The sequence below is a fragment of the Mesoplodon bidens genome, assembly GCF_964165515.1.
Source record: "Mesoplodon bidens genome assembly, chromosome: 2".
Classification (NCBI taxonomy): domain Eukaryota; kingdom Metazoa; phylum Chordata; class Mammalia; order Artiodactyla; family Ziphiidae; genus Mesoplodon; species Mesoplodon bidens.
This window is the reverse complement of record NC_138177.1, coordinates 48,634,161-48,660,330: the sequence shown is the minus strand read 5'-3', so window position 1 is coordinate 48,660,330 and position 26,170 is coordinate 48,634,161. Positions and strand designations below refer to the sequence as shown.

The 26,170-nt window shown below is 53.7% G+C and overlaps 1 protein-coding gene across 16 annotated transcripts in view; it reads right to left on the bottom strand.

Annotated features, from left to right (window-relative positions):
• Nucleotides 1-374: 374 nt before the first annotated feature.
• Nucleotides 375-26,170, bottom strand: part of NFASC (neurofascin) — a 178,376-nt gene continuing 152,580 nt past the window's right edge. For 7 of the 16 annotated variants that reach the window (XM_081225480.1, XM_081225482.1, XM_081225483.1 and 4 more), the window contains 6 exons: nt 24,100-24,327; nt 20,482-20,598; nt 19,161-19,313; nt 11,752-11,883; nt 9,430-9,499; nt 375-5,981 (listed from right to left, as the gene is read on the bottom strand). In XM_081225480.1, coding sequence (XP_081081606.1) covers nt 5,750-5,981; nt 9,430-9,499; nt 11,752-11,883; nt 19,161-19,313; nt 20,482-20,598; nt 24,100-24,327 — 932 coding nt within the window. In that variant the 3' untranslated portion in view covers nt 375-5,749. The remainder of the gene's footprint in view (nt 5,982-9,429; nt 9,500-11,751; nt 11,884-19,160; nt 19,314-20,481; nt 20,599-24,099; nt 24,328-26,170) is intronic. The other 9 variants (XM_081225475.1, XM_081225476.1, XM_081225478.1 and 6 more) reach the window with 4 other exon arrangements.

Below are 26,170 nucleotides of genomic sequence, written 5' to 3'. Positions count from 1 at the left end.
TCCTTCTCCCAACATCCCAACACGGCACTTCTTAACAGGTGGCTGTGCGCAAGCACACGTCAGTTGCATGGAATCAGGGGTGTCTCTGTGGCTGAGCACATTCCTATATCACTCGTTGTACGTTGAAAACACTAACTGTGCCAATGAGTTTTCCAAGATAAGACCAACTTCAAGATGGGGGTTGGTATCGTGGAATTTCTGGGTATGCTGTGTGGTGCCCATGAAAAACCCCATGATTCATTTCTGTCATTAATCCCCAGACATCCCTCTTCTACCCACTAAGGAAAATGAACAAATTACATGGCCAGAGTCCATTTTGAACAACTTTTATTATACGTTTAGTGTTCTCTATACAAAAGAAATCAGTCTTTTTTTTTTACAGTGATTCAAAAAAAATTCTGAATAATTTGGCCTTTTCATTGCTCATGCAGTCGTTTACAAGTCCACATATTAGATGGTCCTCACGACCCAGAAGCCTTCCCTGCTGAAGGTCCAGCGTGACACCCTCAGATATGCATCTGTCACTGACAACGTTGGTTAATGCAAAACAACTCGCAAAAAGGAAAGAACACGATGTGAGAGGGGTTAAAACAAGGTGTGCCACGGTGAGTTAAATATTTAACCAATGGAAGAAAAGATCAGACCAATTTGTGGGTGTGTGGGTAGGTGGGAAGGGATGGAGACATTCGGAAAAGATTTCCTCACTGAAAGGAATAAACTGGAAAATGTGTGTGTTGAAGGGAGGTGAAGGGCAAGAGGTCCTCCAGGGCCCAGCACGGGTGAGGGTGGGACCAGGACAGAAGGCGGCCATGCCACAGGCAACTGATGCTCAGTGCGGGAGGATGTGAGGTTGGCAAAGAGCTGGGAGCTGGGCAGAGGGACAACACCGACTGAGGACATCGAATTTGGGAATCAGAAAGGAGAGCAGGGCAGGGTCACCTGATCTGCATCCTTTTTGAAAAAGAAACAAGAGAAGTGCACAAAATTCTGGATTTCTTCTCCCAGATTTTTGTATTTATTGCTTCACTGAAGTCTTTACACGTGCTGACCTCCAGCCCAGCAAATCCCGGGGGTGGAGCTCCCGTGGGCCCTGCTGCCCCTCGGCACCCTGCGGCCGTGGGTGGAGGGGGCAGCGCCCTGAACGCCCACTCTTCCGAGGGACACAGTATGCTGGGGGCCCGATGCGTTACGAAGCGAGAGACACCACCCTAGGGGATACTCTAGGCTTCACGGTGACAAACACCGATCAGCTCGTCACCCTCTTCTCCTGGCTTGGGTCTCCCCTTAACAGCACGGCTGGCTCACCACAGGCTGGCACAAACTGGCTGATCTGGGGACTCAGAAAAATCCGCTGATTTCATCTGCGGAGGTGTACGGGGATGTGGGAGAAGTGGAAAGAGACGTGGGAGACAGTGAACCCCAGGCCAGATCTTAAGTAACACCACTGCTCCCAAGGCGGCAGCTGCAGTGAGATGAAAGAACACTGAACAAGGAGTCAGAAGGCCTGCGCTCAAGCCCTACCTCACCTTGATCTACTAGCTGTGTGACCTCGGGCAAGTCCCTTGACCTCCCTGGATTTTAGCTTACGATGAGTACTTTCAATCAGATCAGCTCTGTGATTCCTCTGCATGCTGAAATCTGATCCTGTCTTAAGCTAGACCGCTTTGTACCTATTTCACTTCCATCCTTATCATTACAAAACATCCATTTAATACTAATGTACTGCTAGAGGGGCACTGGTTTTGGGTGTGGCTTGAGACACTGGGTGGTGGGGTCTGGTGGCTTCCCTGGACAGCTGTCCTGCTTTCCCTCTGTTCCTTCTCAGAACCCGTTCTTAGTAGGGGAGGGAAGGAAAGGGCACTGCCCTGGCTTGGGCTGGGCAGGCTGGGGACAGCCACAAGGTTGGCTTGAACTCCCATGGGGTGGCCCCTGCCTGGTTTCAAGGAGGGGCTGCCCAGGATTTGGGCTCTGCCCGGGGCACTGAGTGTCCTCCTGACATTTCAAGCTCTTTGTTTCATTCGTTCGACTCCTCTGATTTTCTATTTTAATCAAGGATCTCCCTATATGCTACTCTTAAGCCACCATGTAAAGATCAACCAGGATCCACAGGGTGATTTCTTTCCAGTGGACCTAGCTGGGTGGAACGAATTACAACACAGGCTTCTGTGTGCGTGGCAGGGGCTGCTGCAGTGGTGACCGAGGTATCACGGGCGGGGAGTGTGCTCTGGGCCCTCCCGCTGAGAAGTGATTCCTGACACCAGCCCCGCCAGCTGAGAGTCCAGGAAGCCTCCCCTTTTCAGCGTGTTAGTGGAGCAGCCTTGCAAAGACTGAGGCAGGTGTGTGAGATCCCCACGGCTCTCGTCACACGGGCTGTTTGGGATGCTCTGTGACTTGGCTCTGGTACTGCAAAGAGCCCCAGGAGCCTTAAAAAGCTGCTGCCTGTGCTGTTCCTGGGGAAAATTCGCTCTCCTTCGGATCAGACTCTGTCTCTCTTGGTTTTGCCTCCAAGAATTGCCCAAGTGGGGCCCAGCGTGGGTAGCCTCCTTCCCCTGCCCTGAGTTGTGCACGGCACCCCACACAGCCCTTCACATTTCATCTCCAGCGGGCCTGGCTATGGACTCATCCTCTTCAAGACAAGGTGGTAATCTGGATTGTTCCCCCGAAAGGGCCACCCTGCAAAGGGGCCTAGGTCTGCTGTGAGTGTGCCGGTGTGGCTGCCGGCTGTGTGCAGGGAGGCAGTCCAGCAGCTGGAAAAGCCACAGACATCTGTGCGTCTGTTCCCACCCCTTTTCCAGGGCTAACTGCGTGCACGGGAATCACAAAAGCACTGTCTGGGCCCAGGCAGCGGTCCCCTTTCTGGGTGATCAGTACTGGCACCAGCAGCCTCGCGGACCTTGGGACCGAGACCTTGGGACCTGCCAAGAAGGGGGTAGACCAAATGCCTCTGACCCCTCGGGGCAAAGGCAATGGACGAGGGAAGTGGCTGGTTTCCAGCTGAAACTCAACCATCTCCCCAAAAGCAAGGTAAGGAAAGAAGGGTCCCATTCACCACGACCCAGGCAAGGTGAGAGGCAGCTGTTCCCCGGCCCTGCAGTGGTGCCCTCCCCAGACACTGGCCTCCCCGCTCCTTTAGCTGGGCCCATGTCCCTCTGTGGGGACAGGTTTTCAAAGGAGGGACTGACAAGGGGAGAGAGAGGCACCAAAATACAGACAAGTTCAGCAACTTGGCCCAAGGGGCAGAGAAGAGAGGCTCAGGCAGCAGGACTGCCCCTGTCTTGCCCAGGCTTCAGGACCAAGTTCCCCCTCCAAAGCTCTTCCCTTTGAGCCTGGAGCCACTGGCGGCTTAAGCACTCAGAGTTCTCCCAACCAATGCCACTCTGTCCGAAGACTCAGTTCCACGACTGTCAGCCCGTCCCCCATCATCAGTTGTGTGGAGGACTTTCCTGAGGCAGGGGGACGGGTGTGACATCTCACGGTCCATCCTGCCCGAAGAGCTTACTTCCGGAGCAATGAGTTTACTAGTACGTACCGTGCCATATGGAATGAGGGCCTGAGAGACTGACTGCTCTCCTCAGATCCAGAGTGTTTTCTGGAAAGGCCGGTCCTTTAATTCAGCTCACAGGCACACTTCCCTGACATTCCCTAGGCTACAGGAATGCCCAGCAGTATCCAGGCAGGTGGGGGAGGAAAGCCAGGGGAGGGGACCCGAGCTGGCTCCCTAGCCCGCTACTATTCGCCCTGTCCCCTATCATCACGAGAGAGCTTCCCCCCAGGCTTCCGGGCAGCACACCTGGCTACAGCTTGGATCAAAGGACGGTTACTCGCTCAGGTTCAGACAACATAACTGGCTCAGCTCTGAGCTACATATTCTCACCTGCAGACAGAGTAGGTGTGCCTATGGGCTTGACCTTCAACTGACTGATTATTAAGTGATGCAAGCATTGCTAATACCTTTGCGGCTTAAACATGTGGCAAACGATGCTTTCTTTAATAATGTCTCTGAAGGACACAGCCCTGCTCCTGCCCAGGTCGCCTGGCAAGAAGCTGGAGGCTCCAATCAGAGGCTGTGTCTGTGGCAGGTGGTCCACGACTGGGGCTCAGCTTCACCCTCCTGAAACCGACTTTAGCTGCAGCAACAGCTGAAGGGTTACTCTTAGGCTCTAGATCTCTCTCTTCCTCTCTCTGAGGCTAGGTACCTTTGGTTTCAAAATGGAATAGGTGGGGAGCATGAAGGCAGTGCCTTGGGTCTCAGAGAACTGCAGGTCTGCGAGTGTCTCCATCTGGGGCAACGGGCTGCAGGGCACATTTGGAGTGGCTGCTTCTGGTTCTGCTGTGATGCTTGCATAGGCCGCCCCATTCTCCTTGAGACAGATGTCACTGGAGGCTTCAAGGCTTGCAGGGAGGGGCTGGGAACCTGGGAACTGCAGGGACAGGTCAGGGCTGCATAAGGCATACGAAGAGCGCTCCCAGGCCAGGCTTTACAGCACTGTCAGCGCCGCGTTCCTGCGGCGGCGGGGGATGGGGGTGGGTCTCCTGATAGGTAAATATCCTAAGGAAAGGACACACGGGCTCAGTCTTGGGGGCAGCAGGGCCCCATCCACACGCCATAAAACACCAGCTTCAACATCATACAGGAGCTGCTATCTGCTAGAGACGAAAGGGGGGGCAGTGCTTTCCACCCCCAAGCACACCAGCACAGCCTTCACATCGCAGGGGTCCATCTCCTGGAGGGCAGCAGCACAGACCCTGACCAGGTGGGCGGCACCCTCTCCTCTGGGTGCCGTGGGCGTGGTCCTCTCTCCCACATCCTGAGTTTCCCTGATGTGGGGGGGGGGGAGGAAGGAAGTCCAAACCTAGCCCTTTCCTTCTCTCTCGAGGTGGGCACAGCTCCCTAGGGACAGACGCCTGGTTATCCTCTGCTTGAGGTACACAGTCACTGGAGCTGAAGTCCTTCCCACTCCTGTTCCTTACACTCCTTCAGTCAGTGCAGCTTTTGTCTCAGACACTCCAGAGGAAGGGGCAGGGTAAGAGCCAGGAGCTAGAGGTAAGCCCACCTCCCAACTGCTTACCCTCTCCCTGCCAAAAATACTGTCAATTTCCAGAGAGGAGCCAAGCCCAGCTCAGCAACTGACGAGGCTGAGGTGGATGGGTTGGGGGCCAGGGGAGGCATCTGGCGAGAAAGGCATCCTTCGGAAATACGTTGGCCCAGCCGCGGTTTGAATACTATAGCTTTTCTGTATGTTCGTTTACGGATCAATCCTTTTTTTGCCTATCTCTGCAGTTTCCTGGGCGAGGATCCACCTATTCTTTCTTTTTTTCCAGGGACATTTCTTCAAAAGGAAAAGAAAATGGAGATGTTGGGTCTGGAGGAGAAGACCCACAAAGCAAAAATAAAGACAGTGAGTAAGTACCGTAACCAAGAGAAACTGGTGAGTGTGTGTGTTGAGGTCAAGGGCAGGCAGTGTGGGTAGAGGCTGGGGGTGGCTGTGAGGCTGAGCAAGGGACCTGGGCTCCCTCCAGCTGAGCTTAGCCATGGCTCCAGCTCGCCCACCGGTGGCACCCCGGGGGGGTCATCGGGAGGGGGCTTGCGGTTGGCTGGGTGGTCACTGGTCCTCACAGCTTGGCAGACTCCCATGTTGCACCCTTGTCCCTGAAGGTGGTGGCGGCTTTGTGGTAGGTCTGCAGTGGCTCATCTCCCCCTCTCCCCTCCTTCTACTTGCAAAGTAGTGGCTGTGCCTGGGGGGCTCTGTTAGGCCAGAGAATAGATGGCGTTGACAGGAGACGTGGCCTCTGAGCTTTCGTTGCCCTCCGTCTCTTCCTTGTCCTTTTTGACTGTGTACTGGCCGATGAAGGAGCCGTCTTCATTGAACTGTCCCTCGCCGCCCTCGCCATAGTCCACCAGGCTGTCATCGCTCTCCTGCTGCTTGATGGTGCCATCCAGGGACGTCTGGCTGCCCTGCAGGGGCTTGTTGTCCTCGTCACTGGATGGAGAGAGGACAGAGAGTCAGGGCTGGCCCACCCAGCGCAGCCCAAACCCAGGCCAGGCGGAAGAAGGCCCCCAGCCTCTTGCCAGGCATGCGTACCACACAGCTCAGACAGGACGGGACCTCAGGGATGACCCAGACCAGCCCTCACTCCCCTCCCTGTCCGGCCAGTTCTGCAGAAGGGAAGCTGAGGCCTAGAGAGGACGGCATCGTCTCCCAGGCGAGGGGCAAGCTGGTGCAGAGCTGGGATGGACCCACACTCCTGGACGCCGGGTCTGGGGTCCCCTCCGGGAGGCTGGGTCGCTCTCCGGGGTGGACGCAGGCAGAGGACGCCACCCCATGGTGAGGCGGAGCCAGCCGCTTGTAGGCCAGGGGGACAGGAAGGGTCAAAGAAGGGAAGTCCAGGACGTGGAGTTCTGGTCCCATGTGTGTGCCTGTGTGGTTCTGTGGCCTTGGGAAAACCCTTCCTTCTTACTGGGCCTTAGTCCCTCTATCAAGAGGGTTCAACTAGCTTTGACTCTCTGTGACCTGTGACTGTCTCTGGAAAGACTCTGCTCTTGACCCAAAGCAAGGGTCTGGGCCTTAAAGGGACAAACCTCTCCCTGCCTTTCCCCTTCTTTGTCTTGGTGGTGTTCCTCTCAGCTCTGGTTTATCCACAAACAGATGCTGTTGTTTCAGGGCTAGCAAGGGATGGAGGGAGGAGGGAGGGGCATGCAAATGAGGTAGGAGGGGCCATCAAGTTGAGACAAAACCAGCAAGACTCAGAGGATCCAGCTCAGCCCCCCTCTGAGGCCCCAGGTCCTGCCCTTAAGAGCCTCTCATGCAAGGAGAGCTGGTTGTTAAAGTGGCATCTATCCACTGGGGTGCCTGCTGTGCCCCCAGGAAGTGAGATACCCCGAGTGGGCCGGCATCTGCTCAGGCACCATATCCCTTCCCCTGGCTCTTTTAGGCTCAGAGGGGGGGACCAGGTGCTGCTGGCTGCACTTCAGAGGAGAGACGAGGTCCCGGCAGGGGGCAGCCGGACCAGCAGTGGGCATCTGGGTCCCGGCAGGCAGGACCACAGCGGTGCCAGGCAGTCTGAGCAGACACCCCCCACCCCCACTCCCCTGCCCCAGGCCACCCTTAGCCCTTCCTGGGCTTGTGGCAAACCACCGGCTGAGTTGCCATTAGAGTGGGCAGTGAGTTCACTTCTAACCGCAGCGCTGGTCAAAGACAGCTGTGGGGGGAGGGCCGCGAGCCAGAGGAGCTAGGCGTCAGGAGACGGAAGGCTATTAGCCCACTGCCCCCGTGAGCTGAGTGAATGCGGCCCGTTACCCTGCTTAACTGTGTTCTCTGACGGCAGTGCTGTGGGAGAGGCAGCTGAGTGAGGGAAGTGGGTGTCTGGGGTTATGCTGTATTTGTTCAGGGGGTGGAATTCACCTTTTGAGAACCAGCAGATTCTAATGACCAGGCTCCTTAGCCCACTTGCCAGTGTTTCTCACAGGCACCCTCTCCCCAGGGCCCTCCACTCCCCCTGCAAGGGAGTGACAATTGTGTCTATGTGGTTCTCGGGAATTCCAGGCCCCCAAGCTAAATGCAATCACTGAACAGGGTGGCCCAGTGGGGGTGGGAGGGGTCCTTAGTGTGTCAGGTTCTTGTGGGGAAGGAGGATCCAGGTCTGGAAAGAACAGACCTCTCCTAAGGGAAGCCTGAAAGAAACCCAATGACTGTGGCCCCCTGGTCCAGTCACCTGTTAGCCTACCTTCCAGGAGACCTTTGAGGACCAAGTGGACAGACAAGGGAGAGAGAAGCAGAGAGAGACACACCAGAGAGGTGCCTGGGCAGCAAGGTCCCAGACGAGCAGGGTGAGCCAGACCCCCAGCCTGTCCCGCCCAGAAACTTGGTTTTTCCTCTAATGTATTAATTTCTCCCCTTTCCCAGTTTCAGACTCTTGGACTCATCCAAGTGGGGGCTCTAGGATGGATGCCGCAGGCCTCCCCAGAGCCGAAGCCAAGGGGTGTGTATGTGCGTGCGCTTGTGTGTGTGTACATGTGTGTGCGTGGTGTGGAAGCCCGTGCATGCGTGCACCAGTATATGTGTATCCAGCCTCAGTGTCGGTGGGTCAGGGGGGTGGGGTGGTGAGGAGGCAGGTGTTTTCGCCCAACAGCTTCGGTGTCTGGTGGAGGAGAGGTACCTGAGGAAGTGGCTTCTCATAGGTTACCTGGCCCTGTATTTGAGGAGGTCCTCACCCTTCCTCACGCTGCACTGAGGGCCTGGGGAGAGAAGGCCCAGGGCCTTTGGAACTGATGGCCAGAGGATAGCTCCTGGCCCATGGGGAAGCTGGGCCCCACCAAGGGTGCTGAGGACAGCCTGGGGAGGGGTCTCTCGTGCTTGTTCTTTGGGAGGCTCCTGGGGATGCATGAATTGGATGGATAGACAAGGTCTATAAGCCGCCAGACGGGCTCCTGTGTGGGCATAGGCTCTGCCGCCCATTGATCTGATCCTGTTTGAGAGGCCGCTGATGGGCTGAGTGGCAGAGGCCGGAGAGAGAATAAGGAGAAGTCAGAGGAGGACGGGGTGACCTGGCCCCAGAGAGTGACTTGGTGGGGGTGGGGAAGGAGGGCTCCAATCAGAACATTTCCTCCCTTTGTACTTGGCCTGGGAACGAGACCTCCGTGACTCACCCTGCACCATTCCTTTACTCAAAGTCTACTTGCCAATAAAATGGACAGATCACAACTTTTGTTAAGCCAGATACAAAGGCCCGTCCAGATCTGAGAGGGAGCATGGGCATAGGACAGTGGCAGTAGCTGGACGCTGGTAGCTGGACGTTGGGCCCCCGGGCTCTCCAGTTCTGCGCTCGCTCTCTGAGTGGACAGCCCAGGAATCTTCCAGGTCACTTCCCAGCCTGGGCCTCGGTCTTCTCATCTGGGACACAGGCTCTGGACCAAGTGCCCCTCCAAGGCCTATTCGAAGCCACAGCCCAGAGGTGTCATTCTAGTTCCTGAGGAAAAGGCCTAGAACACCTCCCCACGCCCCCTTCATCCCTCACCTAGTTGAGTTTTAAAGACAATACAGCTTCCCCAGGTCGTCGTCTTCAGAGTTAAGGTGGGGTGTAGGCAGAGCGCGAGCTGAGAGCAGAGCTCAGGTCACAGCAAGGGGGGCCTGGGTGCGCTTTCAGAGCGCAAAGGTGGAAACACACGTACAAAGAATGCAATAAATCTGGGTTGTGCAGGTGAATGGATGAAATGCTGTTCATCGAATGAGTGTAGTGTGTTGGGCAGTGCTCCCCGTCCCCGGGGGGGATGGCGGGTGCTGTCACAGAGGCGGAGGTGACAGCCTGATGGGAGAGGACATCCGTGTAGTAGCGTCTCAGCCCAGCTGAGCAGCTCTGAGGGAAGGGGGCTGCCTCAGGGGGGGTGAGGAGAACCCACCTGTGTGGACAGGAGTCAAGGAGATCGCGCACCTGTAATCAAAGGAGCCATCCTCTTCTTTGGGGTCTTCAGGGCCGAGGGGGACATCCTTCTTTTCTCGCACTTGGTCAGTAAGGGAAGCAAAGACAGACGTGATGATTGAGCATGCTCCCGCTCTGTGGGGCCCCGAAGTACAGCCAAAGAAGCCGCCTCTGGGTTCCATGACTCTCCCTCTTATCAAGGCCCCATCCATGCCCCCCTTGTTCTTGCCTCCCACGGTTGGTCGGGTGCCAAGTGAATTCTGCTTCCTCCTCCCCGTCACTGGGGCTTTTCTTACATCTCCACTGACAACTGAAATCTCCGCCCCACCCGGCTCCCCACCACCGCTCCATGAGGTCTTCTCCAAACACCAAATGGATGCGATCCTTGGCACATTTCTTTTTTTTTCTTTTTTTGGCTGCGGCACGTGGCATACTAGATCTTAGTTTCCTGACCATGCCCCCTGCAGTGGAAGCGCCGAGTCCTAACCACTGGACCACCAGGGAATTCCTCGGCAGCTTTCTTAATCTGGCTCCATGTTATAATTATTTGTGCATTTATTTTGCCTGTAACAGAATGCCAGTTCTTGTCTCGAGGGTGGGGACTGTGTGTTTCTTCAAAGCTCCTAAGAGAGCGCCCTGGGCAGACAGGACACGCCACACACACCTCTGGAATGGAAGGTGCTCTCTTAAGTGTGACCTCACTTGTTTGTGCGACTCCCTCTTCCCACACCTCCTCTGTGATGCGTCAGCGTCCCTCCCAGGCCCTGTCTTGTGCTGTGCTCCTCCTACTATGCCAGCTGCACTGTCCTTGAGGGAGAGGTCACCTCTCCTTCTAGTATCCTTAGCACCCAGCACAGAGCCTGGCACACAGCAGACACTGAGGTGAGTGACTTCATTTCTTTCTAAGGTACGAGGCAGGATAATCACCCCTATTTTAGGGGAGGGAAGCTGAGGCCTTGAAGATGTCACATAACTAATTAGCAACTAAACAAAGTTTAAGGTGGAGACTGGAGCCCTGGCCTCAAGGCTCCTGGTTCACTCATCTTCCTAATGGATGGGGGGCTTCCCTTGGAGCTGGAGGAAAGGGGATTAGCTGTAAGAAGAACTTTCTGGAACGGGCAGAGGAAAGCTGAGTTTATCTGATCAGTTCTCAGGTGCATCAGTTCCCCCTGGAACAGAGGGTAAGCTCAGAAAGGCTGCCCTTCTCCTAACTCTGCCTTTCTGTCTTACAGAAGAAAACCAGCCCCAACACAGCACAACAAAGTGAAAGAAAACATCATTCACCAATAAAGAAGTATAATTTCCTGCCCTCCCTGACTTGAAGGAGAGGCGTAACTCTTTAGAATCCTAGGGTCTGAGGGCACACGGGCCAGGGGAAGAAAATAAAACAGAATCTCCTCTCTGAGTTGAGTTTTAGGGGATCGTGGAGGAGGATGTGTTCACAGAGATGCACAGAAGCTGGCACTTGGGGCACGTGGTGTGTGTCTGGCAATGGCTTTGGGGGCAGGGAGCAATTTCATTGTTCAGTCCAGCTGGATTTTCACTCTCAGGGTCATCCATTATCCTGTCTCCTGCCACCCTACCCACTCCATCACAGACAGATGGCTTTCTCATCCCTGTTTGAAAAACAGTCAATATTTCCAGAAACAAAAAAGCCAGAGGTCCTTGTCCTTGACCTTGGTTTGTCTGGGCTGGAGGATCTTCAGACCACAGAAGAGAAATACTGCTGTGGGACTCAAGAAAAGCTCAAAGCCATTTAAGGACTGGGGGTCCCTCTCAGTGCAACCCACCCCTCCGCCTCTGCCAGCTCCTCATATAGGAGCATCTGACCCTCTGTCGGTGTATCTGTGATTTCAACCCAGCCGTGCTGAGAGCCCAGCTCTGCGGCCTCTCTCATGCATGTGCTTCTTCCATCCAGACCTCTCTTCACTCCGGCCTCTCTCTTACGGTTACAGAAAATGCATCTCTCCTTCCCACTTCACTGGGACATAGGATCCTAATGAGATTCAGGCTGAAAGAAGCCAATTACTGAGCAGATGGGTGGTGAGTCAAGGGGAGGGAAGGTCATTCTTAACGGGAGCCAGGGCTCTTTCCATATCCTCGCTGGCTGCCTGGACTGCTCCATCCCCCCACCTCAGGCGAACTTAATTAACTCAAGTGCTTTCTGGCTACTCTTAAGATGCACGGAACAGGCAAGAGGACTGTACGTCCAAGCTTGGCAAGGACTGTGCTCACTGAGAGGGCGGAACCGCCTGGACCTGGCAGGGGACCTGGTGACTCGCAGGAAAGCCCGCTGGCCCTGTCCCCCAAGCCCACTCCTCTGACACATCTTACCTGGGTACTTGCCGCCTCGACTCCTCTTGATGAAACAGACGATGAGCAGGGTCAGCACCAGGAGGGCGACGGCGCACATGAGCCCAATGAACCAGCCCTGGGTGGCGATGTCCGCCTGGTTGTTGGTGTAGGCTGGCGGGGGAGGGCCAGAAGCAAACACGTGGTGAATGATTCACGTGGGAGAAGGTGAGGAGGGGAGGGAAGAACTTCAGTTATTTCATGTCCACGTTCCTCCTGCAGCCTAACAGTACCACCCAGCAGCCCTCTGGCCCAAACTACCCTACCCTACTACAGGGACAAAGAGAAAATAACTTAAAAGTCAAGGTCAAAAGGTCAGAAAATAGGCACAGGAAAGGGGTACAGGGAGCAGAATAAGCAGCAGAAAGCTGAACAGGTCCTTTAGGAAGGGAAGTTTCCTAAGGATGAGGCATGGCATTCTTGCAAACCCGATGGCTGGGCACAGCCTGGTGGGGAATGAGGGAAGGCCAGGGATTGACTATGATTTCCCACGAATGAGCCAGGGGTGAGCCGGCACGCTACCTGTCAGGAAACAAGGTCAGTGGTCCCATAGCAAAACCCCTGGAAGAACGCCTTCGCAGGCCTGCACAGGCACAGAGCAGCGGCCTGTCCCACCAGTACGGCCCTGAAGCCAATCGGGCTTCCCGGCAGTGGGTCGCAGGTGGGGTACAGTTCCAGGATGCCCTGTGCTTCCTCGTGTCTCCCCAGCTGCACTGTGGGCTCCCTGACAGCAAAGACAGTCCCCGTGCGGGTAGCCCAGATGGGCCGGTGGCGAGGTTAGGGCCAGGGCTGTGCCTTCAGCACACCCCATGCTGCCGCTTCCAGACCACTTCCATACGTGGAGACCCCTGTGACAGCGGGTCCCTCGCTGTCCCTGCCTGGACATGCGGAGACCTGTCTCAAAGTGGGCAGACACCTTCATGACGCAAGGGGCAGATGGGCGGGCCTGGAGACCAGAAGCAGATCTGATGGTGTCCTGGAGGACCAATGGCTAAGGTTAGAGATCAGAAGGGGTGGGGTGGGTAGGAGTCACTTGCCCTCTTCCTTTCTACGGACTGGAGAACAAAAGAAGCAGCCTTCCATGGAAACCACGACGTGGAGGACAGGAAGGATCACAGGGGCAGTACAGACCCTGGGTAACCCTGGGGCCAGCAGAGCGAGCGCAGTGGCCTCTGGGAGAGCCAGACAACATCAGGAGTGCTGAGAGCCACGCAGCCAGAGCTGAAGCTCAGGGCCTCCTCGGGGGAAAAGCACAGGCACAGAGGATGGACCCGGGGCCCGTGCCGTACTCTAGGGTCTGCATCACACACCACTTTGTGGGGCACGTATCTGGGTGCAGTCTACCCTTTGCTCTTCTTGGGCAGAGAAACTGTCTTGATAGCGTTCTCAGCATCGAGCCAAGGGCATTGCACCAAGATGGGTCTCAATAAACAATGAAGACTGATGCACAAGACCTTCCACGCTCTCTGTGCTCTGGCTGCCCAGGCAGCCCGGGATGGAAAGCAGCTGAGTTCCATGGGAACATGGCTGTGACTACCCTGATCCAGGTACACTGTGGGGCAAGTCCCATCCCTGCTTCCACTCCTGCTTCCGAAGGCCATTTCCTGCACAGGGTCAGAGAGGTCTTCCTAAACCCCATGCAGGATCAGATCACTTCCTCGCTTCAACCTCCAATGCTTCTCATTACTGTTAGGAAAAACCGTCCATTCCTTATCCTGATCTGCTGGGCTCCATCAGTCCCATCTCCCACCACCCTGGACACTCCAGCCACACGGGCCACTCCCACTCCTGCCTCAGGGCCTTTGCATCTGCTGCTCTTCTTTTCAGATGGCTGCCTCAGCAAAGGTCATCTCTTCAGAAAGGCCTTCCTGGAACTTCCCAGCTAAGGCAAAAGCCCTCTCCCCCACCCAGCCACTCTCTATCTGAGGGCTCGAATTTATCCTCTTCCTAGCACTTATAAGATAGCATTTGCTATCTTACTACTACTAACAGTTTACACCTATAAGCACTTCCTATGGGCTGGCATGACTCCAAGTGCTTTCCCATGATTATCTAATTTAATCCTCCCAACAACCCCATAAGGTGGATTTTTACTATTACCCCTATTTCACAGGTGGGGAAACTGAAGCACTGAGGTTAGTGATTTGCTGAGGGGCCCAGAGCTGGTAAGTGGTAGAGCTGAGCTGTGACCCCTGGCCGTCACAGCGCGAGTCTGTGCTCCTCACTCCACTCTCATCTCTCCACCCAGAGAGTAAGCTCCTTGAAGGAGGGACTGTGAGGGTTACTGTCGTCCCCCCAGTGCTGGGACACAGCCTGGAACATAGAGGCCCTTGATTCACATCGGCTTCCTGACTTCCTTCCCTTCGCTCAGTCCACTCATCCTCTTGGCCTGATGGGGTCTCTGCTTCCCTCAAACTCCACCCTGCCCTCCCTTCTGCATCACCCATTCCAGCACGTGACTCAATCGCCAGCTGTGGGTCCCCTTGGCAATTACTGCATCTTTTTGTGCTTGCCCTGAGCTTTGCTGGAGGAAGATGAAGACCCAGGCCCCTCACAGATTCACTAAGTCATACTTCAACCGGACCTCCTCTGCAGCCTGGCCACCCTTCCACTCCTTTCTCACTGCCCCTCCCAACTGCTCCCCCTCCCCCTCTCGCTGCCCCCACGTGACCCTCTCTCTGAGTCAGTGTCTCGGTGTCGAGCGCACCTGCTCTACTCCGGAGACCACTGAAACCTCACAGCCTCCATGACCGTCCCTTCCTTCTGTGTCCAGGTGGGCCCTCCTCTCTCCCCTCTGAAGGGACCCAATGCCTCACCTCCTTGGTGGCTCAATCCTGTAAGGATCTCTGAAAACTCCAGCATTTTCAATTTCTTCCTCTGTGCTATATCTCCTCCCTCCTGCTGTTAAGCACGTTGAAGCTCCTTGTATCTTAAAACAAAAAACCCTTGAGGAACCTGGCAGACTTTTTGGCTCTAGTGCATGCACTGTCCTCTTATAGGTAAACTCTTTAATCTTCCATCATCTCCAGTTCCTGCCAACTCCTTTCTCTGCCAAGACGCTAACCTCGAGCCCCTCTGTACTCAGTGCTCATCCACCATCACTGAGGGCATCTTTCCCAGACTTACCTCGACACCCTTGACTCTTACTCTCACCTGCCCTCCAGTCCTGCCCTTCCAACTGGTGATCCTTTTTTCACCTCTCATTGTCCTTCCAGCCGGTTCCACACTGTAAGCCCAGGGCTTGCTCCTGACATCTCCTTGGATGGTCCCTCTGCCCTCTTCCTGCCCCCCAGCTTCTGCCAGTGGCTTCACGACTCATCTCTAAGGGCTATCATTTTACTCCTTCCAACATGTCTCTCATAGTCATGTCACTGCCCCATTCTAAAGGAGTCCCCTCACCCCAGTGTCCAGCAGACCCCAAGGATACAATGACACATCATGTTATCATGTTCCCAGAACACTTCCATCATGCCAGGTGCTCTGGTCTTCCCCTCCCTGCATCCTTCCCATCCTGCCCCAGAGAGCCTGGATTGCCACCCTTCTTGCCCTCCACCTTTCCACATTGTACCCCCTCCTTCCTGAATCTCCCATTCCTCCAGCTCACACCAATCTCTGAACTCCCACTCCACCCCTATTTATTCTGCACAATGTAACATTTAATTGCTCTGTTTCCTGCGTTCGGATGTCCAATGATACTATTAAGGCTTGAGAAAAGGGGATTCCTTGGGCCCCCTCGTACTTAGCATGATGTTGGTCACCTAACAAGCAGTCATTGACTACTTATTAATGACCAATTTAATCCTAATATACTATGGCTAACCTGGGGTATCTCTTTCATTTTTTCCTGATACTAGCTGGAGGGTCACATGGATATTGGCTTGACCACGTGCCACCTGGGCACTGGGATGAAGGAGTCAGTCACTTCAACTTGTGTTTGGATGGTGGTCGCCACCTTTTACAGAGAAGTTGGTCTGAACGTCTGCAGTGACCTGTTTGCTCCACCATCTTGCTGAGAGCCGTCTCCCACGAGACTCCTTTCTCTTGGGAGAGAAAGTCACAATTCCAGGGAAAGTGGCCATATGGGCAATTTAGAAATTAAATGAAGCTTTCCATTCCTGACAGCACCATGTAAAGTTCAAATGTTACCTTCAGTCCTCACTGAAAAGATCAAAGAAATTTCTGTGGAGTTTGGACACAGAAGGCTGTTCAAAACCAAGTAGATTCTCTATGTTTGGTGATAGATGTTAACTAAACCTATAGTGATAATCATTTTGCAGTATATACATAGATCAAATCATTATGTTGTACGCCTAAAACTAATCAGTGTCAATGATACACAAAAACAAAGAAACCAAAAACCCAGTGGGATCTGGGGTAAGGTGGGCTCAACCAGACCCCATCAAAATGACTTAGTTTCTCAAGAACCAAAAGAAATTTAGGACATGATCTCACTCACAATGTGACCCTACACACAGACTCTGAGAGGAATAAGGCATTTTTGCAAGGCTTCAGGGCAGTTACATTTGTCTGCTAACACCGCTCTTAATCGATCCATTCAACATGTTTCCAGATTCCTAATGGACACAGTAATAGCAACATCCCAAGATCAGGGTATATTTACACTCACCACCTTTGCTGTAGCTAATGGAAGCCAGAACAGCACCCGTTCCTTGGGTACACACAGGTCTTCATAGCTCTTACTCTAGCCTAGAGGCCATATTGTGTGTGCCTTCCACACCACACCCTACAATCCTGCTCAGAAATGGGCAATTCACCTGCAAGGCAGAGAGTTCCCATAACTCCGAACTCTAATCAGGAGGAAACTGGTTTGGCCATTGGAGAGAGGCCAGTCACTCAGTCAGCAGAAAAATTATATTTCAGAAATAGGGCAGATGAACAAGTATGACACGGATGGGCTTTCTTCAAACGCAGTTTAGCTTGGCTACTCTCACTTAAGCATCATTTTACACCTTTCCATCTTCACCTCGCTCCATCCTGGGTTTCTCCCAAACACAGCAGAAAGAGGCCAAATACAAGTAGGTCCCCTAATGTCCCTCCTCCCGGAGTCCCTGAGGTCTAAGGCAGTTTGCTGTCTGTCTCGCTGGCCCCCGTCAGCCCCCCATCCCACCTGCCCCAGGATGTAAGAGCTGGCAGGCCTCCTGGAGTCCAGGGTTATGTGTTTGTGGCCCCTCGGGTCTCTTTGGCTTCAAAAGCTTCAAGAAGGTGATTAACTTCCCATGTGAGATCTTTCTGGTGAGAGTCAGGGAGCTTGTTAGCATTCTTAGTTGTTTTCTTCCATTTCCTTCCTGAACCACTGTAGCATGTTTGAGTCTATAGACTACAGTGATGGCCTGTGGTTGCCTAAATGACTAGTGGTTGGGCCCAGAGATGATCATAAACTTACTCTGATGAGGCACAGGGACCTGGGAGATTGTGTGAACTTGACTCTGGAGTCCAGCCACTCCTTTGTGTGTTTTCAAAGGATCTGAACACACACTCACAGACACACATGAACTTCAGAAAGTGGAAATATTTTCCTTCTCTATGTGGTTTGCACATAGTCGTTTCCAGCCAGCCAGTGAGGTAAGTGAGCTGTATGTACTCAGGGCGAGGGTCATACCTGCCCTCTCCAGCTTGCACTGGGAGGAACTGGGAAAACATGCAAGTGCTGAAGGCCTCAATCACTCTGAAAGCAAGCTATGGGATCAGTTTCTCCATAGCAACCACAGGAAAAGAGAAATGAATACCCGAGTCAATATTCAGGAGTGTGTTATCAATCATTATTATTATTTTTCTGTATTGCATGTTTCATATCTCAAAGCAGATTGGGACATACCCCAGGGCAGGGGCTGGTCCTTTTTGCTCTGGCTCTTTCTCCCCAACCCTCACCCACAGTCCCAGGGCTCAGCTCTGGGAGAAGTCGAAGTCTGAAAGCAGGCTGAGCCGGCTTTTGCTGCAATCCCTAGGATGGAACGCTATCCTCAAATCTCATCTTTGCTTTCTGCCTCTGTGCAGAATCAAATTTGTAATGAGTAAAATCAAATGCACGCACTGGTGAGCAACAGCTTGGGACCCCGACTGGGTCAGACAGAATCCGGCCACCTGCTCTGCTTGGTCAACTGTCCAGTCCCCCTGGCCTGGCTCCCAGGATGACCTGGCTGCTCACGGACATCCTGCCTGAGTTGGCCTGGTTAGCCTCAAGCAGGCAGCCGGACTCTCAGACTCCCCGAGTCTTGATGGCATGGGCATGCACAGGACAGGCAGAGACACAGGGAGGAGGCCGGGACACCCAGACCAGGAGGCACCAGGCTAGAAGGGGTGGAGTGAAGCCCTTATACACATGGGCAGTGACTCTCAAGATGCAAACTACCAAGATCGGCCTCGTCAAGCCAGGCACAGGGAGAGTAATACATACTTAAGTCCACATTCAGAAGTTCATATAAACCATTGTGTGTTTTTCCCTTTATCCTGTGTCTAGTAACCTGCATCTGATTAGGATGTGCCTTGAGGCAGGGACTGGTGCTTTTCTCCCTCAGTCTCTTTCCCTACACTCATCCTTACCCCAGGGCTTAGCAAACTGGCCACTTGGCTAGCTTGCCTGGCTGATTTTAAAGAGACACACAGACAGACAAGCAAGTGTCCTCACGGTCTCCAGACTGCCAGTCACCCTGATCAACAGAGAGATTTCCGAACCTTGTACCTTTTACTGAGCCCCAGTTGGTACAAGTGAAGAAGCTTCTCTATCCACAGCCCTGATAGATCCAGAGCTCTTTTAGAAGGCTTCTTCCCCTCCCCGGTACGACCAAAGGTCAACTACTTTTAAGCCACGACAAACTTGGGACAAAATTAAACCAAAACAACTTGTGTAACACACTTTCGAATTTTTAAACAACAGATGACAGTGGCAAGGTAGTGACATACATGCTGATCCTTGGTTTGGTTCCTGGGAGGATTTTTGGGTCAAGACCCTTGGATGGCCTATCCCCTAACCCCACGTGCGAGAAGCAAGCCCCTGTGCCTCCGGGACACACTGCCCCCAGACCCACACACAGGGACCATGTCTGCATATACACCAAGCCCTTGTGGTTCAAGCACAGTGGAGGCCAGGTGGTCTCCCCTGCCCTCATTCTACAACACCTCCGTTCCCCCCTGACATCCCACTCATCCCCACAGGGTCAGAAGCATGGTTTCCTATCTACTGGCATGCACTTTTGGCTCGTTTTGTCTTCCTGGGAGCTGCAGACTGACATATAAGAAGAGCCGAGCCATGTCATGCAAGGTGAGGAATGGAAGGATGAGTCTTCTTTCCGAGAAGAGACAAGCAGGAAGCCGACAATGAGAACAACATGCCCCATGCTTGTAGGGGACGGCCAGGCCAGATCCCCTCTCACCTGTACTGGTCATAAAGGTGATGACGGTACTGCTGATGCCCTCGTTGTCCCGGGAATAAACTCGCAACGTGTATGTCATACCGGGATAGAGGTCTGTCAGCTGTATGGGCTGGGCCTGGGCCTTAACAGGGACAGTTTTTTTCGTATGGTTGCCTGGGGAACAGAAACCTCAGTCAGCCTAAGGCTGGGCACGATGAGCTGGAGAGGCAGTGCTTAGGCTCCTGGGCACCTGTCAAAGGTAGAAGCATGGAGGGTGGGGGAAGGGGCCAGGCTGTCTTGCAGACCTGGAGGTCACTGGGCAGCTCCACCAGCTTTCTCACATGCTGACTCTCCTATACAATGGCCCTGCAGCCTAGGACACTGTTCCCTCTCCTAAAGTTTTCTGTCCTCACCCCAGTCTTAAGCGCTTAGCACATCATGACCTGCTTCCTTAAGCTCTCAGGGTGTCAGCCAGCGCTCCGTTACCCTGGAGAGGGTCAGAGAGCCAGTCAGCGTCCCTCACGGTAACCGGAGGTGAGACGGCCTCTTCTTCTCAGCTCTCACTCCTGGTTTCCCCTTTCATTTCTCGCTGCGTGGTGAATTCACACATCAGGAGAAGCGAGTGCCTGGGTGTCTGAAAAAGTGCGGACCAAACTAGGAATTCTGGATTCTGTGGATGTGAATCTCTCTCCAACTGCAGAGAACTAAGAGTTGACTTTGTTCTCCCTCAAAGAGCTTCGGGTGGATTTCCAGCACAAGCCAAATAGGCCAGCATGGTGGGTCTGAGCCCTCAGGAACAGGGGCCTTCACTCAGAGAAGGCAGATAGCCTGACCACACTTCACAGCCTCACAAATCTGGACGCTTGTTCCCAAGATCCAGTAAAGAATGAACAGCTCAGCTCAAGCCACCAGCTGAGACGAGTGACCCTGGACGGTGTCTCTGACCTGTGAGCAGCTAGTGTCCGTGAGCAAAGCACAGTTGAACCCCAAGTCTGGACTGGCCCAGCCTGTCTAGGGGAGACAGCTGAGAATGTGGATCCTGAATTAAGGAGATCCAAGCAAAGGTGAGATCTGGGGGCCACCAGAACCCTCATCCTGGGCAGGAAATGGACGAAGGGCCCCTCACCCAGGCCGCCCCCACCGCAAGGCACCCCTGGACCTTCGCTAACGGCCGCAGAAACCCCTTCCTCCTCCTCGAGCCTGCTCTTCCTACCTCGCCGCCGCCTGAGCACATGTCGACTTCATTAAGCCACAATGAAGCGGCTGGAAGGCCTCCCTGAGCCTGGGGGAGCGCATGGGATCTTTTTCAATGGCATCTCCACCACCCACGCAGAATGCTTACTGTCGATGTACTCAACCACAAAGTCAGTTCCGGGCCCGAAATTGTGCTTCCAGGTGATGTTGGCCCATTTACTGTTGGGGAGCACTGTGACGTTCCAGATGGATTGCTCATCGGGGGCTGGTAGGGGGGTTAGAAGAGGAGTTAGTGGTGAGGAGGGAGGCAGCACTGCAGACACACACACACACACACACACACACACACGCACGCACGCACGGGCAGCTAGGAAAGGGGAGAGGAGGAAGTGGCTGTGCACAGGGCCCGACAGAGCTCCAAGCTGCAGCCTTGGTAGCCAGGCTATAGGTATGAGCAAGTACAGTCAGGAGGACCTGTATGTGAGGGAGAGCCGGAAACTATGTGTCCACATAGGTGGGAGTAGGAATGAAAGAGTGGGCTTGATCCAGGCCATTGGAGGCTCTAACCTGGGTTTATTCCCTTTTTAGGTCCCTTGTCATGGATGTGAACAGTGCAGCGAAAGGGGCCAGTGAAGAGCCCCATTAGCTAGGACACAGATGGGGCGGGAGAGGTGTGCCAGCCTCTTTCCCCTCAACTATAGACATTCTACAGGAAGGAGAGAAGGTATCTTGAAAAGCCACTCGAGAGTCATGATGAGATTTGCAGAAAGGACAGGACCAAACAGGGGAAAAGCCTTAATGGGATCCTGAAACTGGAGGTGGAGAATGGCAACCTACAAGGGTGACTCTGGTCTGAGGAGCCCCTGGGGTCATTCTTGGTCCACAAGATGCTGAATTATTGAAAAATGGCCTCAGATTCTCTAAGGGGATTTGGGGCCTAAAACCCCAGGGCCCCAAGCAGAGACAGTACGAATCCTTCCTCTCCCTTTCATGGGCTAGAGGGGACCAGAGAAGATAACTCCTTCTTGACACCCAACGTTCAGTGGTCCAGATAGCAGAAGAGTCCTGCTCTGTTGCCTTCTCAGCACTGTATCTTTGAGGCCCGATCTCTATGTAACACAGAAGACATTAATTATCTAGTTCCTATGAGCTGGGAGATACTTTATCAAAGCCATCACCCTGTCTGAAACCACAGCCTGCGGACAGGAGAATGGCACTAATCTTCAAATGTAATCATTTTTCAAGCATCCCAGCGGGCTGATTACCCCATTTCCCAGCAAAGATTTAATAGTGGAATACTAGCATGAAGGCTTATATTTCAAAGACTTTACAAGTGTGGCTCCTCTATATTTTATTAGCATGCAAGGGGGCACTGTCACCGACTCACCTGTCAAAAATAAATGAATAGAGTACATTGGTGATGCATTTATTCATTATCTATTTGACATGTGACTGAGTCTGCAGGGCTGGGGAAGTGATAAAAGATCTCCTGGTCTCCACTTCAAAGAAACACCTTCTCTACTACAACCTTGTCAGTTGTCAGTTGCCCCAGGTGAATATGATTCATTTTAGAAAGAGATTCCATTGATGGCACGAGGCATTCTCCCTGCGGAGGGCAGAAGTCAGCCTTCTTTACTGATCTGCCAAAGGTTTCCGCTGTATTGGCTGCTTTAACTCAGCCCAAATCCCAGCTCCTTACAATCTCATGGCTCTCTCTAGTGGGAATGAATTATGATCAGTTATGATTTGGGGACTTGAGGTTTTTCCTCCTCAGCCCTGGGCCCTGGAAATAGCCACAGAATTTGGGTTTAGACTGTCTGACCACCAATACAACCCTGGCCCAAATCTGACTGTCTTAAAGGTAATGGAGATTGGGGCACTATTAGATAAGGTCAAGCAATGGGAAACCAAAATGATTTAGAGGTGGGAGCTGGAAGAAGGCACTGCCATCTAGAGAGACCAAGATGACGATCACTAAAGAACAGAAGAGCTCAAAGAAAGGCGCCAAGAAGGAAAGCTATCAATTACTACAAAAACAAGAGGAAGAAGTGAGGGGAAGCATGGACTGTCCTGTCAGCTCGTGGGATGTGAGACTTAAGGCGTATTCCTTGAAATCTGAAAAAGACAAGTTAAGGACAAAGAAAAAGTCCCATTTCACCACCCAAAAGAGTAAACGTAGGAAACATTTTGTCCTAAGTTGTAAGACACGAAAAAGATGAACTTTCATTTTGAAAACCCTGGACAACAGAGCCACTCTGCTGCATTGAGGGAGATGAGGATGTTGAGGGGAGCCCCTGAGCTCTAAGGATAAGGTCAGAATGTGGCCAGGCCCCCGCAGCATCTCAGGCTCAGTTAGCAGTTGGGATGTGAGACTCCATAGGCTAGTCCTCTGCGGCAGCGAGGCCAATCCTTCCAGAAGGAGCAAGACCCACTCCCTGTCTTCATTCTTGGTACATCTCTTCTGTGAACTCGGAGCATTAAAGTGGGGCACAGAGGCCCACCTGAATGCAAAAGAAGCCTCACTGTGGACCCAAAGAACACCCATCACCAAACTGCCAGTGGCAGCTTCTCATAGCCTAGCAGGTTTCTCTCAGCCAACTTTTCCCTATAGAACATGCTGTTTAAATTCTCGTTATTGCAGCTTTAAAGCAAATCAGTGTTTTCAAGGTCTGAGGAGCATAATGTCAGCTACGTGTCACGTGTCTCCCCTTATGGCTCGCACAACTCCATGTAATTGGATTAAAGAAGATACTCACACATGCATTAAGCCTCTATCCTCATTCAAGTGCTGAGAGAAGAGGGGTGGGATGGGTGACAGTGAGGCCTCGGAAGGTGAAGGGACTTGCCCAGGAAACAGAGGGGGCCTACAGTTCTACAGCTGCTGGAGGAGGGTTCTGGGTGCTTCCTGCCAGCCGCATCGTGCTGACTTTACAGCTGGCCTGTGGGCTCCACAAGCTAGACGCCCTCCCCTCCGTGGTAATAAGAGTGTTTGATGTCAGTTCTTAGAAGTACTGCTGGATTCCCGAGGGGGTCTCCTCATGCTGGAAGAACAGAGCTTCCTGGCCTGGCTGCGTGATGCAGGAACAGCACATTCTCTGGGCTCAGCAGGCCAGCCCTGGGATCGATTCTTACCACGGGCCCCTAGAAAGGCTGCGATTTTCCCTCCGTGTGTATATCTGGGGGCGTGGGGAATATGAGTGGGGAGAGCCGCAGAGCCCTCTCTTGCCATTACAGGACTCCTTGGTAATATCATTTCCTGCAAGCTCTGACTAGAAAAGTCTGTAAGTGCGCCTTTCGGGGAGAGGTGCAAGGGAGGCGCAGGATTCTGGGGACAGAGCTGCCTGGCATGGCTGGCCACTCCCCACTCCTCAGCCCTCTGCTGCAAGGCTGGGGCATCATGGCGGAGACAGGAAGCCTTCTCAGGCCGGTCGGCCAGTGTCAGGCCCTTCCCCACTCTCCCCCTTCTGGAGTGCTCAGCCCTAAGCTGATCCCTCAGCCTGTGGCTGGAGGCAGCCCTACAGTCTGGAGCCTGGGGGCCCTCTGTTAAAGAACAGGGATCCGAGGTTAGGACAGGGGCTCTGAGCAGTGGAGGCCACCATAGGGGTGGGCGCTCTGTGCCTCTAGGCCACCAGACTGAGAATCCAGTCTCCTGTGCTTTCAAAGCAGAAACAAAGGGAGGTGTTGACCAGCACCATCTGAGACTCCCCCCGTCCTATCTGGGGAAGCCTGTGGGTGGAGGGACGGGAGCACAGATGATGGGCAGTACCGGATTCTTGAATCTTAGTCCTGGTGGTGGTGGGAGGACTCTCCGTGGTGGTGGCGGCGGCAGTGGTTGTAGTAGTTGTGGCGACGGTGGTGGTGGCGATGGTGGAGGGTGCGACAGTTGGGATGGTGGGGACTGTTGTGGCTTCGGTGGTGGCAGCAGTGGCAGTGGCGTCAGTACTGCCCACCGTGCCCGTCACACCCACTGTGGTCGGGGGCGACGTGGGAGGAGCTAAGGGGGAAATGTAAAACAGCCAAGTCTGGTTGGTGTGGCCGTCCCCAGCCTGGACACACGGCCCCACGTGCAAGGCAGGCAGCCCGCAGAAGAGATGGAGCTTAGGGACCAGAAGCCTCCCCGAGCAGGATGGACTGGGTCAGACGGGTCGCCGTGAAAGAGAACAGGACCATGGCAAGGAAAGAGAATGAAGCCTGTGTGTTTCATTTTCTTCTCATGGTCTGTGTGGCTCAAAGCACCAGCATGCACACAGCCAAGGGAGGTGATGAAGACGGGACACATACCAAATCACTCAGACCCCAGGGATGACATGGAGTCCCAGGTCAAGCACCACCCAGCACAGGCCAAGCAGCACACTTGGGTGCAGGCCTGGAGCCCTGGCCTTGGAGGTGGGCAGGTTGTGGGGCCCTGTCCTGCAGGAGCACCGGGAAGCCTGCCATTCCCAACCATTCACTCCAAAATCACCCCCTCTCCTGCCTGCTTGAGTTCGACCACCACCCAAACCCCGTGACAGAGAGGGAACAATCCCCACCCTGTGGGCAAGACTTGCACCTTGGTTCGTCTTTCCTACCTCCACCGCCAGCCCCTCCCCAGGCTCTCAGCTCTTGTTCATTCCCTGGCCTCTCCTCCCTTCTTCTCTGCCCAGCGACGGTCCCAGATTACCCCAATCCACCCTGACTTGTAGTAACTGCCTTTCTCTCTAGGGCATCTGGGGTCTGGGCACCCGAAGCCCTTTCCCTTTGATTAGAATGTGGGGAAAGGGCACTGATGGACTCACAGTGTGGCCTGCGCTCAGTGGCACAATCTTCCCAGCCCACAGTAGATGCAGAAATCCCAGGACACGAGTGGGGCACAGGCTGGGCTGCTCTTTTGCATAAATCTTCAGAGAAGTTTAAATCTGCACTACCTCTCACTTCCTCATCTCCTATCCAAAGCTACCCTTTGTCGTTGGTCAGCCCTAACGGGCTAAGTCTATCATGACAACATTTCCACAGACCGTCTTTCCTTCTACAGAAGGGTTGTGGACACTAACAAAGGGCTGGCCTATTCCTCTTTAGTTCCAGTATTGCTAAAGCTTAGGGTATGAGAAGAATGATGGGCAAATCAGAGAGAAACAGAGCTGCCTCTCCTCCTTGCCCACTACCTCCTGTGATCTGACCACAGTCGACTTTCTAGTGTCACTGCTGATGGGGCGGAAGGCAGTGATGTTAAGGCATAAGTAGGTAACTCTAACTTTCAAGGAAGAGTGATATCCTACCTTATCTCAAATCTGCAGAAGATCAGGAAAATACTATCTCCACTCCCCAGAAGGGAGCCAGGGCAGGGAGGGAACCAGAGAGAAAATTGCCAGAAAGCCTTTCTCAAGAAAGAATCAAGAGATCCTAACTCTTCTCAACAAGAGCCTGACCAAGAAAAGCCCTTTCATTCCCCCGGGACTCCAATATTACAAGTCCCCCATAGAGAAGGAGGGACTGTTCCCAGGATCCCAGTCACTTCCCTATTTGTAAGATCAGAGGCATTATTGGGCCTGAGGGTGCTGACCACAGAAGTCACACTGGGCAGCTGAATATGCCCCATGCATTCCAGAGATTCCTGGACAAGGTCAAGGCAGACTGCGCCATATTCCCCAAACTCCAGTCAACTCGCAGACATCAGGAAGGGGGGGGGCGGGGAGGGGAACGTGAGGTGGGAAAAACTCTCCCTCTCACAGTCAGTATTCAAGGATGTATTTCAGTCCAAGGTGGCCCCACGCCTGGAATGCAAGCTCAGTGCTATAAGAGCTCAGCCTGAGGGAATTCGTCTATCCCACCCACCAAGACACACACACACACACACACAT